We start from the raw sequence: 12,761 nt of genomic DNA on the forward strand, positions 1-12,761 counted from the left end.
AGGAGCTGATGCAGAGGCCATGGAGGGATGTTACTTACTGGCTTGCTTCCCCTGGTTTGCTCAGCCTGCTTTCTTATAGAACCAAGGTCTACCAGCCCAGGGATGGCTCCACCCACAATGGGCTGGCCCCTCCCCCCTTGATCACTAGTTGAGAAAATGCCTGACAGCTGGATCTCCTGGAGGCATTTCCTCAAGGGAGGCTCCTTTCTCTGTGATAACTCCAGCTTGTGTCAAGTTGGCACAAAACCAGACAGTACACCTGTCTTCTGGGATTCTGTAACCCAGGCACACAAGCTTTAGGGTTGTTGATCTGTGCCCTGATTGAAATTTGGTGTTTTCCCATTCAGATGTAAATGAAAATATGGCGACCATCCCAAATGCTTCCACACTCAATTAAGCAGCCATTGGTCATTGTCATTGTACCTCTGTGAGTGTGGTTTCTTTTTTCTCTCTCTCTCTTGTTTTTATTCTGTTGTCCTCAGAAGGAAAAATACTCTCAGGTTCACTGAGAGGCCTTCCTCTAGGACAGAGTGGGGGAACCCAAACAATTCGAAATTGAGCCCACTCTGGTTATACCTGCTTCCAACCCCTGACATGTGATCTTTATTGGCCATGTAACCAACCTGAGGCCAGCCTGGGCTGCGTATCTAGTGCAGAGCTGTGTTCCCAGAATTGAGACAGTGTGTTAGAGAGAAGAGGGTCAGAAGTTCAAGGTCAGCCTTGGCTGTATAGGGAGCTGAGGCCAGCCTGGGCTACATGAAGCCCTTTGGGGATGGGGAGAGAGAGAAGAAAAACTGGAGGGGAAGAAAGGAGAAAAAGAAAACCAACATCAGATACTGTCAACTGGGCCTCAGCACAGCCGAGGGGGGAGGTGGGAAGGGGAGGGTAGAGATGACAGGGAAGGAAGGGGAGGAAGGAGCAGAACCAGTGCTTACCTTCTGAAGAGGCAGTGTGTGTGCTGTGGAGAGGGTATGGAAGAGTAGGAGTGTGGTCTGTGGATCTTCACTGGAGTTCAGACTCTTTTCTGCCTTCTCCGTGGCCTGGATCACTCCAAAGTGGGGAGTGAGAGGAAAGAATTCAGAACTCCTGTGGCCGACATATTATCTCTACCATCCTCAGCTTCCAGTGTGGCTTGGTAAGGTACCAGTGTTTAGACAAATAAACACACGCTGGCATGCGTGATTGTGTGCAGAGTCAGAAGATGTCTGTGAATAGCAGCCTGGTCAAGACTAGAGACAAGGACCTTGGCAGGATCTCTCTCTCTCTCTCTCTCTCTCTCTCTCTCTCTCTCTCTCTCTCTCTCTCTCTCTCCCTCCGTTCCTCCTATCCCCTCCCCCCCTCTCCCTTCCCTTTCTTCTCTCTCTTTCTCCCCTTCCTTTATTTTCTTTCTTTTTACATGGACTGAGTGATTGGTTGTGTACAATGTGTGTGTGTGTGTGTGTGTGTGTGTGTGTGTAGTGTAGTGTATACAGGCACATGCAAGCCCCAGCAGACATGTGCAGGTCAGAGAACAACCCACAGGTGTCAGTTCTCTACTTCCACTATGTGGTGTCTAGGTTTTGAACTCAGGGCTTCAGGCAAGCTGTAGGCAAGTTTCTTTCCCCACTGAGCCAAGAGCTAGTCCAGAACTCCACTTTCTAATAACACACCTCCTCTCTCCAAAACCTACCCCTGCCAAGTTACTTACATCAGCACCATTACTAACAAGTCTCCCCATTTCTTCCTTCCCAAAAGGATTTTAACATAGAGCTACCTTCACCATGGAAATTTGCATAGAACAGAAAATTTGGAAGAAAAAAAAAAAAGAAATTAACCTCATGCAGGATCCCAGCCCACACTTATGTTAACAGAGAACCTTTTACTTTTCGAAAGTGTGAAATTTTTCGTGTTTCGATTTTCTTCTTAAAAAAAAAAAAAAAAACAAAACTTTACAGGACACTGAGAATTCACCCACTACTTCAGCTAATCTCAAGTCAGACAAAGCCAACTTCACACCCCGGGAGACCCCAGGGACGACCAAGAGTTCCAAAGGCTCCAGCCCGCCAGGTCAGGTGCAGCCTGGGACAGCCAGCGAGCCAAGAGAAGGCAGCAAGGAGAAGGCGGGGCCCACCTCATTGCCGCTGGGAAAGCTGTTTTGGAAGAAGGTGAGTCTGTCTGTGAGGTGTTTAAGGATCCTTGGAGCTGAGGCAGCTCAGGAGTTACTTCCGGGGGGTGGGGGCGACGGATGTTGAGGATTCTCAGACGTCATCTTTCTCCTCCTCCTCCTCCACCATGATTCAACTTGTCACCGAATTGAGAACTCCTAAAGTACTCCGGGGGAGGGGAAATGAGTCGCGGGTCGCGCTGTATGCTGGTGCTCTGGGAGAGAAACTGAGACAAACGAGTTACAATTTCATTCTTTGAGTGACCTGGGTCAGTGACAGAAGGCTGTGGTGTGTCGTGGCTTTTTTGTCCCTCTGGGATGGTCGGTAACCTGGGCTTCCTCAGCACACACCCTGCCTGGGGAGGGGACGTTCTGTCTTCACCCCTCTCTGTCCAGGTACAACCTTCTGAGCTGATCCTTGATCCCCATTTTAGAAAATAAGGGTGTCCACCGTATGGGCAGCAGGGGCGAGGGGTGAGGTCTGCAACAAAGGTGGAGGAGGTGCAGCTTTGCACAGAAATGGTGGCTGGGTTGAAGTTTCTCATCGGCGCAGAGCAAATCCCACTGTAACCCACGTTCAGAACCCGACCGGGTTCAAATTTCTCCAAGAGATGAGTGAGAAGCTGGGATGGGTTCGCACACTGGGAGCACCTATCTCGGTGGCTTCTTCAAATCCTGCGCCACTTGGCACTGAGCACAGAACAGTGGCAGAGGCAGTCACCATTGCCCCGGTTTCACTATCTCGTGGAGAATTCAGCGGGACCCACCCCTGAGCCACTTCCTGGTTTATTTATTTATTTTTTTGTAGGAAGTGTTTCTTCTAGATGCTTCCCGGGACACTGATTCCAGTCATTCGGGAATATGCTGGAACATGTCAACTGACTGTTTTAATCCTTTTTCTGTCTATACCTACTGATTTAGAATAAAAAATATAATTATTATATTACTAGTATAATGTAGAAAATAATTTCTAAATGATTTACACACCCATTTTGGTGGCCCAGGAAATTACTCCAGTGACCCATATTTGAATATTCACATTTAAAGAACGATTATATATTCATGTATGAATGACACATATATGTATTTATACATCTGTTTAATCACCTATATAGCATATATACAAGTACATATGATAGTTATACACATATTCGGCTAGGTATGATGATTCATGCCTTTAACCCTACCACTCAGGAAGCAGAGGCAAGAGGATCTCTTAGATTTTGAGGCTAGTCTGGTCTAAGGAGTGACTTCCAGGACAGCAGGACTAAATAGAGAGACCTACTCTCAAAAAAGAAAAAAAAAACCAAAAAACAAAAAACAAAGGGTTGGAGAGATGGCTCAGTGGTTAAGAGCACTGACTGCTCTTCCAGAGGTCCTGAGTTCAAGTCCCAGCAACCATATGGTGGCTCACAGCCATCTGTAATGAGAGCTGATGCCCTCTTCTGGTGTGTCTGAAGTCAGCGACAGTGTACTTGTATACATGAAATAAATAAATCTTTAAAAACAAAACCAGAGCAAACAAACAAACAAAAATTATACATATATTCAAAATAACTTGAGATCAACACAGGTGTTTGCAACCTAGAGAGATGATTTGATGGTTCAGAGCAAGTGCTGCTCTTGTGGAGGACCTGGATTTCATTCCGGCACCCGTACTAAGAGGTTCATAGTTACCTAGAACTCCAGCTCCAAAGGACCTGACACCTTTGGCTTCTGTGGACACACACACACACACACACACACACACACACACACTATAAAAAAAACTTAAATCATTTTTGACAGCAGTTTATTGCTCAAGGTGAGTCTAGGTGCACTGAGTTTAGAAAGGAATCCAGTGAAAAGGGAACGAGTTACATAAAAAACGGTCCTGGCCCAGACTGTTCATGTGGAGAGCCCCACACTGGACAGGAACACACGAACCAGGACCCCTCTGTGCTCTGTCAGTGACAGATTCATCAGAGAAAGCATTGTGGGCTGCTGAAGGTGTGGCAGGAGTCTGTCCCTGCAGGAAGTCTGACACATCTCCGGGATGCCTTCCCTGTCCCAGCCATCTGGGCTGCTGTCTCACTGACAGACCTTTCCACCCTCCCGGGCCCACAAGGCAGGGAAGCCCCAGCAAAAGGCTAGCTGCTTCCAGACTCACTAGAGCTGAGATGAGACATTCAGGCTTAGAGGAAGGAGGGTTCATCCGAGATCTGTGAGCACAGACCAGCTGTCTTGTGATCGAAACGGACTTCTGTCCTAAAGAAACTGTAAGAGTTAAACACATTCTTTTAAGCAAGAGAGCCCTTGTGGATGGATGGATGAGCAGACATGGATAAGTCACGTGCTATGCTGCTCTTTATGCGGTCTTTAATGTTTTTATTCGATCTCTGAGAATACAGTGTGATGTGTTAGATCATATTCATCCTCCCCCAAGATTCCCCCCGCCGCCTGACGCACCCCGCTTCCCACCCAGCAGTACGACCTACCGAGTTTTTAAGCTTCTTCACCCTACAAGTCTATTTTGTGCCGCCCATTTATTCTCAGATGCATGGCCTTCCATTGGAGGGTGGCCAACTTATCAGGGCCTGCTCTTTTAAAGAAAAGCGACTCTCAGTCTCCTAGCAGCTGTCAGTCATACTTTGGCTAGGGTGGGACTTCCTGTCCACCTTTCTTCTCCATGTGAGCATTTCGCCTGGCTTATAGCTCCCTGTCTAAATCTTCCATGGAATTCTGCCAGCTTTTATAATGAGAGTGTTTACTGTTGTTAACAGGCTGGGCTACTTTTTAAATTAGGCAATTAAGAGCCAGGGTCTAGTGGGGGAAGTTGGGGCAATTCTGTTTTTCAGGTTTGAATGATTCATACCAGACATTCCCTATCACGAAGAGGTGGAACATCTGAAAGACACAGTCACATGTTATTAAGATTTATTAATGAAAAAGAAGTAGTTTTTGTATACATTTAAGTGTGTTCCATGCACTATTTGGAACATATTCATGCCACACACGTTATTGGCCCATCTGAAGTTCAGATTTAATGGGGCATTAAATCACTAGGCCTACATGAAGCCTCTGGGATCTAGCCTCTGTCTTGTTCGTTCCATTTTCCATCTGGGCAGCTTGTGTCTTACCTTCCAAGCGAGCCTCTCTCTCCACTCTGTCCTTCTTACCTCTGCAGTGCCTCACAGAACTGTCTCTGTGGAAGTCACAGAACCGTGATCTGGTCCTTCCGGTTTCTGAGCCATAGACTTTTCCTAAGGACAGAGAAGAGAGGCAGAGGGTTGCCCAAGGCTCTCATGTGCCCCTGTGCTCTGAGCTGGGAAACCGGACCAGGGACAAATACTGATGAAGCACATGGCCCAGACTTGGCTCATCCTGGGCAATGGCGTGCTTTCAGAGAAGAACAGAGCCACTGCCCACCCCTGCCATAGAAAGGTGGTGGCGAACAGGAGCCAGGCAGCTCCCTCGTGTGAGTGGGTACCACAGTTTGGCTCTCCATCTGCAGACATTCTGTGTATTCTGAGCTCTGTGGCGGCATCTGCTTCATCTGAGCACAGTGGAAGAACAGAAACCACACCTCGTGGCTGCTCCCTCCGGGGAAGCCTGTGGAGTCTGGATTCTGTCCTGTCTTTATTTGTTTATCAGTCAGAGGATTGTATTGTAAATTATCAGTCAGAATGCTGCCTTGTAAAAACCCACTCACCAAACTCACCAGCTTGGCGAGGTCATTAATGCCGTCTGGACAGGGTGGAGAGACCTCAAGAAAACAGGCTGAGGTTGGTATGACCTAGAGCTCCCTGTTACAAGAATCAGTGTGCCCCTTGACTACAGAGAATGAGAGCCACATCATACCCTGCCTACCCCATTTCACCTTCAGAGCCTAATCGAAGCAGTGTTTACAGTGACTCCTTGTAATTGGGGTTCTTACAGTCAGAGCCTAAGTCCTGATAACTATTAAAAGCTAGGCTGCTCATCCTTGATCAATAGTGAAAGGTGGCCATATTTAATGGGGCCACATTTGAAAGAGGAACAAATATAGAAGCCCAGTGACACCCCCCACCCAGCTCCATCTTCCAGGCCTGACGTGCGGTTTAGGGTTATGTAGAGGGCAAGAGGTGTGCAAAGCTAAGTTGTCTTGATGAAGACTTGGCCCTGCCCATTAATGATTCATCAGTGTGTTAATTACCTTGCATATGCAAATGAGTCATATCAATCTCCTTGAACTGATGGATGTAAACAAATTATGACCCACCCCCACTTGTCCTGTCTGTGAGTCCAGGAAGCTAAGACAGGTGTCCTAAATTGTTCTGGGTTCTATGGCCACAGTTTTCAGGACTTGGGTTCTGAATTGATTTTCTCTTACATGGTGTATAAAATGGTGGCTGGAATTGGCCTCTTGGCCTTTCTGAATCTTTACGTTAACTGGATGTGGTTCTTGGGTACAGTCCTAAACACACACACACACACACACACACAGACACAGACACACACACACACACACACACACACACACACACCTTAACATTGCACAAAACAAGGCTTTCTTATTTTTCCATATGTGTGTGTGTATGTATGTATATATGATGGAAACTTGGCACGTTTCTCTACCACTGAACTATATCTCCGCCCCCCACCTCCACCCCCACCCCATTTTGCTAGTTTGAGGCAGGCTCTGAACTAAGCTGCTGATGGCACAGCTCTTACCTCAAAGGGAGCAAGAATTTATAACCCTTGGGCTGTTAGTGACCATGGTCCAGGGACAGATTTAGGTTCTCTGAAATACCACAACCCAGTAGCAACAGTTTCATGAAGTTTTCACCTTCAAAGAACAACAACAACAACAACAAAGTCACAAATCAACACAATTCTGATGTATACTGGAGGAAGTACCAGTCCACAGCAGTGTGGAGCATGGTCTCAGATGCGATTTCACGACATTCTTAGTTCTGGGGTTGACGGAACTTAGGAGTACGCTTCTGAAGACCACACCAGCCAGCCGTGTGGCTATATCCCTTTAAGCAGATATGATCAGATGCTGGGAGCTTTGTCTTCTCCATTTGCTTCATGTATATGTGCTGCTGTTGACACAGCGGAAACGCTGAGACCACATTGACTGAAGAGATGTAATCAAAACTACAGCCAATGTAAAGGGAAAAAATATAAATTCAAGTGGTGTGGGACAGTATTGAACTCAAAGATGCTGTCAAAATTATTCAAGTATGAGGGACGCTCAGTTGGGCTAGTTCTCAAAACAAGGACTGTGAGGGCTGATGAGGTCACTCAGTGGGTGAAGGTGCTTACTGCCAAGCCTGGTGACCTAAGTTCGATCCCTGGGACCCATTTTGATGAGAGAACCTCTGCAAGTTGGTCTCTGACCTCCAAATGCATGCTGTACCACACATTGAGACACACTCGAATAAGAGTAGTAGGACTTTTATAGGTGTAACACAGCAATCTCAGATTGGTCACAAACCACTAGAAAGCTAATCTTATCCTTCAATCCTCCCCACCCCACAATTACAGTCATTGTGTTACCATGCCAGGTTCATGAAGTGCTGGTTATGGAAACCAAGGCTCTGTAGATGCCAAGAAAGCATACTACCAACTGAACCACGACTCTATAACCCCAAAACAGGCAGAAGGGTCTGGAAATCTAAAGCCACAGTGAAGACCAAGGGAGCATAGGTGTTCAGAATGAGCACCCCATCCCTCTCTGTCACCTATGCCAAGCCCACAGTGTCTTCTGAAACTGACAAGCTAGGAACTTTAGGCCTCACTGGAGAGAGCTAGGGTGAGAGTGAGAGTTGAAACCCTGTACCCTCTACTCTTAAAACAGAGGGGTTGTTTCCTTGACCCAACATAAACAGTATATTGACTCCTGAAGCTACTGTGGGTTGGGATCAAGGAAGCCTGGCTTTTAAAAGTATCCTTTGAGTCTTTCTCTATGTGTAAAAGTTTCCCACTAGCCTAGAGAGAGGAGTTGGCTCTGTCTTGGTTACTTTTCTGTTGGTGTGATAAAACACTATGACCAAAAGTAAGGTACGAAGGAGTTTACTTCAGGTCACACTCCATCACTGAGGGAAGTCAGGGCTGGGACACAAGGCAGGAATCTGGATGCAAGAGCTGATGCAGAGGCCACGGATAGATGCTGCTTCCTGACTTGCTCCTCATCACCTGCTCAGCCTGCTTTTTTATAAAACCTGGGGCCACCTAAACTTGTGATCTTGTTGATCATTAAACAAGACAATACTGTACAGACATGCCCACCCACCAAGTTTCTAGAGCTGTTTTATCAGTTAGAATCCCTTCTTCCCAGAAGTCTAGGTTTGTGTCAAGTTGGCAAACACCAACTAGCTCACACGCCAAGAAAGCAGTACTCCTTGTAAACAGCTTCAGACTGTGGTACCATTTCCTCATCGACAGAGGCTTCCAGAAATGTTGTGTTCTTCTGTGCCCAGGATGTCATCGGTATGGAAACAAGATGAGCAGAAAGAAATAGACCAAGCCGATGATCCTAGCTAGGCAGACAGCTCGTTCACAGTCACTGGACAGGGGCTTGGCCTTCAGCGTGGCATCCTTACTCTCTTGCTGTTTAACCTCAGCAAGCGACTTGGCTTCTCTGTGTGTTTCTTACACTGCAAATGGTGGTCATATATGTATCATCTGAGATGCTTTAAGATAAGATATGAAAGGTACTGAGGGACTAGTGTAGATATCCCTTCTCTCATTTCCTCCCTGTCACTAAGCAAGATTAAAGTCCCTTTTCTAAGTGGTTTTAACCTAGAATCCAAGAAGACATGATTGTGATTTGAAAATTCCCAAAGCACCAACACCCCACATACCAGTGTTTAAGAGCCACTGAAGGAAAGATATCAAGATGACCTCCAGGGTCATAGCCAACTGACAGTAGATAGCATTGACCTTTGGAAGAATCAGGGTGCCCCCTCTATTTAGGACAGAACTCCAGATGGCCAGGAGGCTCCAGAGGCTAAAACAGTGTCTGAATTAGAGTGTGTGTGGAACCCCAGGGCCTGGTCTTTCATGGACTATTCTAACCAGATTGAACTTGAACAGGACAGAGTTGGGCCAGACTGAAGGCTAAAGGAGGAAGCAGCCTTTTGTTCTGACTATGGTCAAATAGGTCTGGGACCCTCTTATGGGGTGGGAGAGCCTACTTGCTCCATAAATTGCCCCATTTCTGTAGTTCTCTCATAGAACTCTAAGAAGTTTATGTTTCCCCTAACAGTGGCTGTGTTTTGAGGGGCTATATTTTTCTCTTGGTCTATGAAGGTAGCTCAGTTGGTAGAATGTTTGCCCAGCATGCAGGGAGCCCTGGATTTGCTCCCCAGCACCACATAAGTGAATGGAGAAGTATGCACTTGAAATCACAGTCCTGGGAAAGTGGAGGCAGGAGAATCAGAAGTTCAAAGTCATCTTTGACTATAGAGTGAGTACAAAGCTAGCCTGAAACGTATGATATTTGGCAATAAAAATAACCAATGTTATATATTATTATATAGTTAATATTGTTGCTCTGATTTTATTAGCTACTTGAAGATGTGAAGCAAATATGTACTTTCTCACAGCCACAACTCTATGGATCTGGTTTTCTGTGACATTCCTGTTCCATGCATGTCCTCCCTGTGACATTGTATTTATTCTCTGTTGCATTTTGAAATATACAACTGGTATTATCTTGCTATAATATTCACCTTTGTGGAAGCCTCCTTTGAGTTCTAGCTAGAACAAGGTCCACATTGGCAACTTAGTATCTGAGAACTGCTCTACTGGACTGGTAGACCAGATAGCCCTTTGCTTTTACCTGACTTGTGTTGGCAATATCATGACTCTTGCTTTTGTTTTTATCTTTCTCTAGTCAGTTAAGGAGGATTCCCTTTCCACAGGTGCAGAGGAGAACGTAAGTGACTGGGTGCCATCTTAAATCACTCCACTGTCATCTTTGGTGTGCTGGGCCATTGGGTGCTCAGTGCAGAGATCCCCAATTTGTACATCCTGTGTAGACTCATTCATCCCTTTTTATGATCAGGAACAAAAGGGTGGGGGCAACCAAGACTGGATCAATTTTTATAATTCTTAATGATAAGAGGGAAAAAAGCAAGAGCAAAATCAACACTTTCTCCTTTTTCTAGCTTGTCATCCTTTAGGGCTGAATGAGTCTACTGCAGAGTAGCAGCTTTGCACATCCGTAAGGAATGGGGTCCCATCTTCTGCTTCATCCTGCATCGATTGCTCCTTCATCTTTGTTTCCATGGTTATCCAGATTCTCAATAATTTTGGGTGGTGCTCAGTTCTGGTCATTTGCCTCAGGCATGGGAAAGAATGTCCTACAGCAATAATTCAGACTGTTGCCTCTGGTAGATAGCTGACCACAGGGGTTTGCACCTGATAGACTGATGGCCAGATACTTCTGGCCTTTAATGTAATAGTCAAAATGTCTGAAGAGGTAGCACTATGTGAGCTCTCTCTTTTCCACACACATGCATGTACCTTTGAAAAGGTCGTCCCGAGCAACTAATTGATGAGGCCTCGGTAGCTTCAGGCCCAATATAGAGAAGCTTTTAGTGCTTCATGCAGTATGAACTTTGAACATTTTTATGATTGGGATAAGTGACTTCACAGGCTCTTAAGATACAACAGGATGTGATCACTTCACCCAAGGAAAATGTGGCTGGATTCTTCTTGTGTCCACTGACCATGAACAGTGCGCAAGCATTCAGTTACTGGAACCAAATGGATGCTGGAAATGCCAATGTTTCCCCTGCATGTTAGTCACAAGAGGGGTGAACATTGGAATGGCTGTGTATGATTCCTTTTGTGTGCTTTTTATTTTCACTGGCATATGTGTATATTATATATGTGTATGTGTATATGTTTATATACATTTACTTCACGTGGTATTAAATTACATAAAGACATTTTCACATGAGCATCCCCACACTCCTCTGCCCTCCTCTCTCTTCCTGTTCCCCTCCCCAGTTCCCATTGTTCTCCTAGATGCGTTATGATCCTCACTAGGAGAAAAATCCTGACAATCTGTTGGTTTTTTTATTTATTGTTCCTTCCTTCCCTTCATACATTCTTTTGTTCATTCGTTGACTCTATCTTTCCTTTCTTCTTTCATTTCTTGAGTCAGCAAGGCCTGGGCCTCTTACAATTCCAGAAAGTTCTTGTGAATTTACTAGATATTTTGTTTTTAAAAAATATCTATTTGTTATATAGAAGCACACTGTAGCTGTCCTCAGACACACCAGAAGAGAGCATCAAATCTCATTACAGATGGTTATGAGCCACCATGTGGTTGCTGGGATTTGAACTCAGGACCTCTGGAAGAACAATCAGTGCTCTTCAAAACTGAGCCAACTCTCCAGCCCCCTACTAGATATTTTCTAAGAACCCAGAACCTTCTCTCCCACTGACCTTAGTCATGAAAATCTATTTTTCTTTCAGTCAGTTTGGAGATTCTGAGTTCTCTAAGCTTTGGGGGAGAAATCAGTGTATTCTTCCATCCCAGGGGCCTCATAGTCCCTGCAGCTCGGGTGTAAAAGTCTGGAGTTGACCTGAAACAGGCAAGCACATTTCACCTTGTGCCATACACTTAACATGGACTAGGACTGGATTAATTGATACGTTCCTAATGTCAAATGGGCATGTGAAGAAAAGCAAGCCATTTTTAACAAAATGAGGAAATGTTTTGAACTTGTTCCACCCTCCCATTTAGCCCTATACCATACAGCTCTAATTTTAAAACTATATTAACCATCTAGCTGCCCCTCATGTGGAGAGAATGAAGCTAAACAGTTATGACCTAAGCATTATTATCACCAGGAGACATTTCCACTTGAACCTCAGTTTATCATTTAACCATCTGTTAAATGGGGATAATGATCAAACACATTTGTGGATCTGGTGGGAATTAAATGAGATGCTAATTCAGGCATCAGTAAATCACAGTTCTCAGACCAGATCCAGTCTACCACTCTTTTTAAAAAATCTGGCCCACAAGTTAAAAATGCTCTTCTATATTTTTAAGTGGCTGGAGGTAGGGGGAATGAAAGAAAAATAATTTCAGGACAGGTAGAAATCACATAAATTCAAATGCCAGTGTTGACAAATGTCATTAGAACTCAGCCACATGTCCCTTTATGCCTTGGCTCTGGATGCTTTGCTAGGTGGGCCACATCCGTGCTACAGAATGTGTTCTCAGGATTCCCCCTCTAGGTTCTTGTACATAAAGGCTCAACATGTTCCAAAGACAGAAGATGTCTAAATCCAAGCCCAAGAGGTCAAAGTCTGTTCTTATGTACTCGAGAGCCATCTCCTACCCTCCCACAAGGACAGCAGAGACAAAGGCTGCAGAGCGTCCAAGTTCTTACAGGATGGCAGAACCTCAGATGCACGCGAGAACATTTTTCTGTCGGGCGTTCTGTTTCACTGGCCAGCAGGACCTCCCTTCCCCCCCATCCCTCAAAGTGGCTGCTACCCTCTGGTGTTACTTTGCCAAGTTAGCCAACTGTCCATAAGATGAGGATAACATTACCTTTGTAGCTTTGTCCCAAGGTCGTATGTAAGTAGTACACTGGGTGCTCTGGGTCATATATGGTCATGGAGT

The 12,761-nt window shown here is 45.4% G+C and overlaps 1 protein-coding gene across 2 annotated transcripts in view; it reads left to right on the forward strand.

The window, feature by feature from the left end:
* BCAS1 (brain enriched myelin associated protein 1) overlaps positions 1 to 12,761 on the forward strand; it is a gene marked incomplete at its 5' end in the record, with an annotated part of 68,316 nt that overhangs the window by 35,590 nt on the left and 19,965 nt on the right. For both annotated transcript variants that reach the window (XM_080925706.1, XM_080925707.1), the window contains 2 exons: positions 1,935 to 2,144; positions 10,008 to 10,049. In XM_080925706.1, coding sequence (XP_080781832.1) covers positions 1,935 to 2,144; positions 10,008 to 10,049 — 252 coding nt within the window. The remainder of the gene's footprint in view (positions 1 to 1,934; positions 2,145 to 10,007; positions 10,050 to 12,761) is intronic.

Source organism: Micromys minutus, assembly GCF_963924665.1.
Source record: "Micromys minutus genome assembly, chromosome: 11".
Classification (NCBI taxonomy): domain Eukaryota; kingdom Metazoa; phylum Chordata; class Mammalia; order Rodentia; family Muridae; genus Micromys; species Micromys minutus.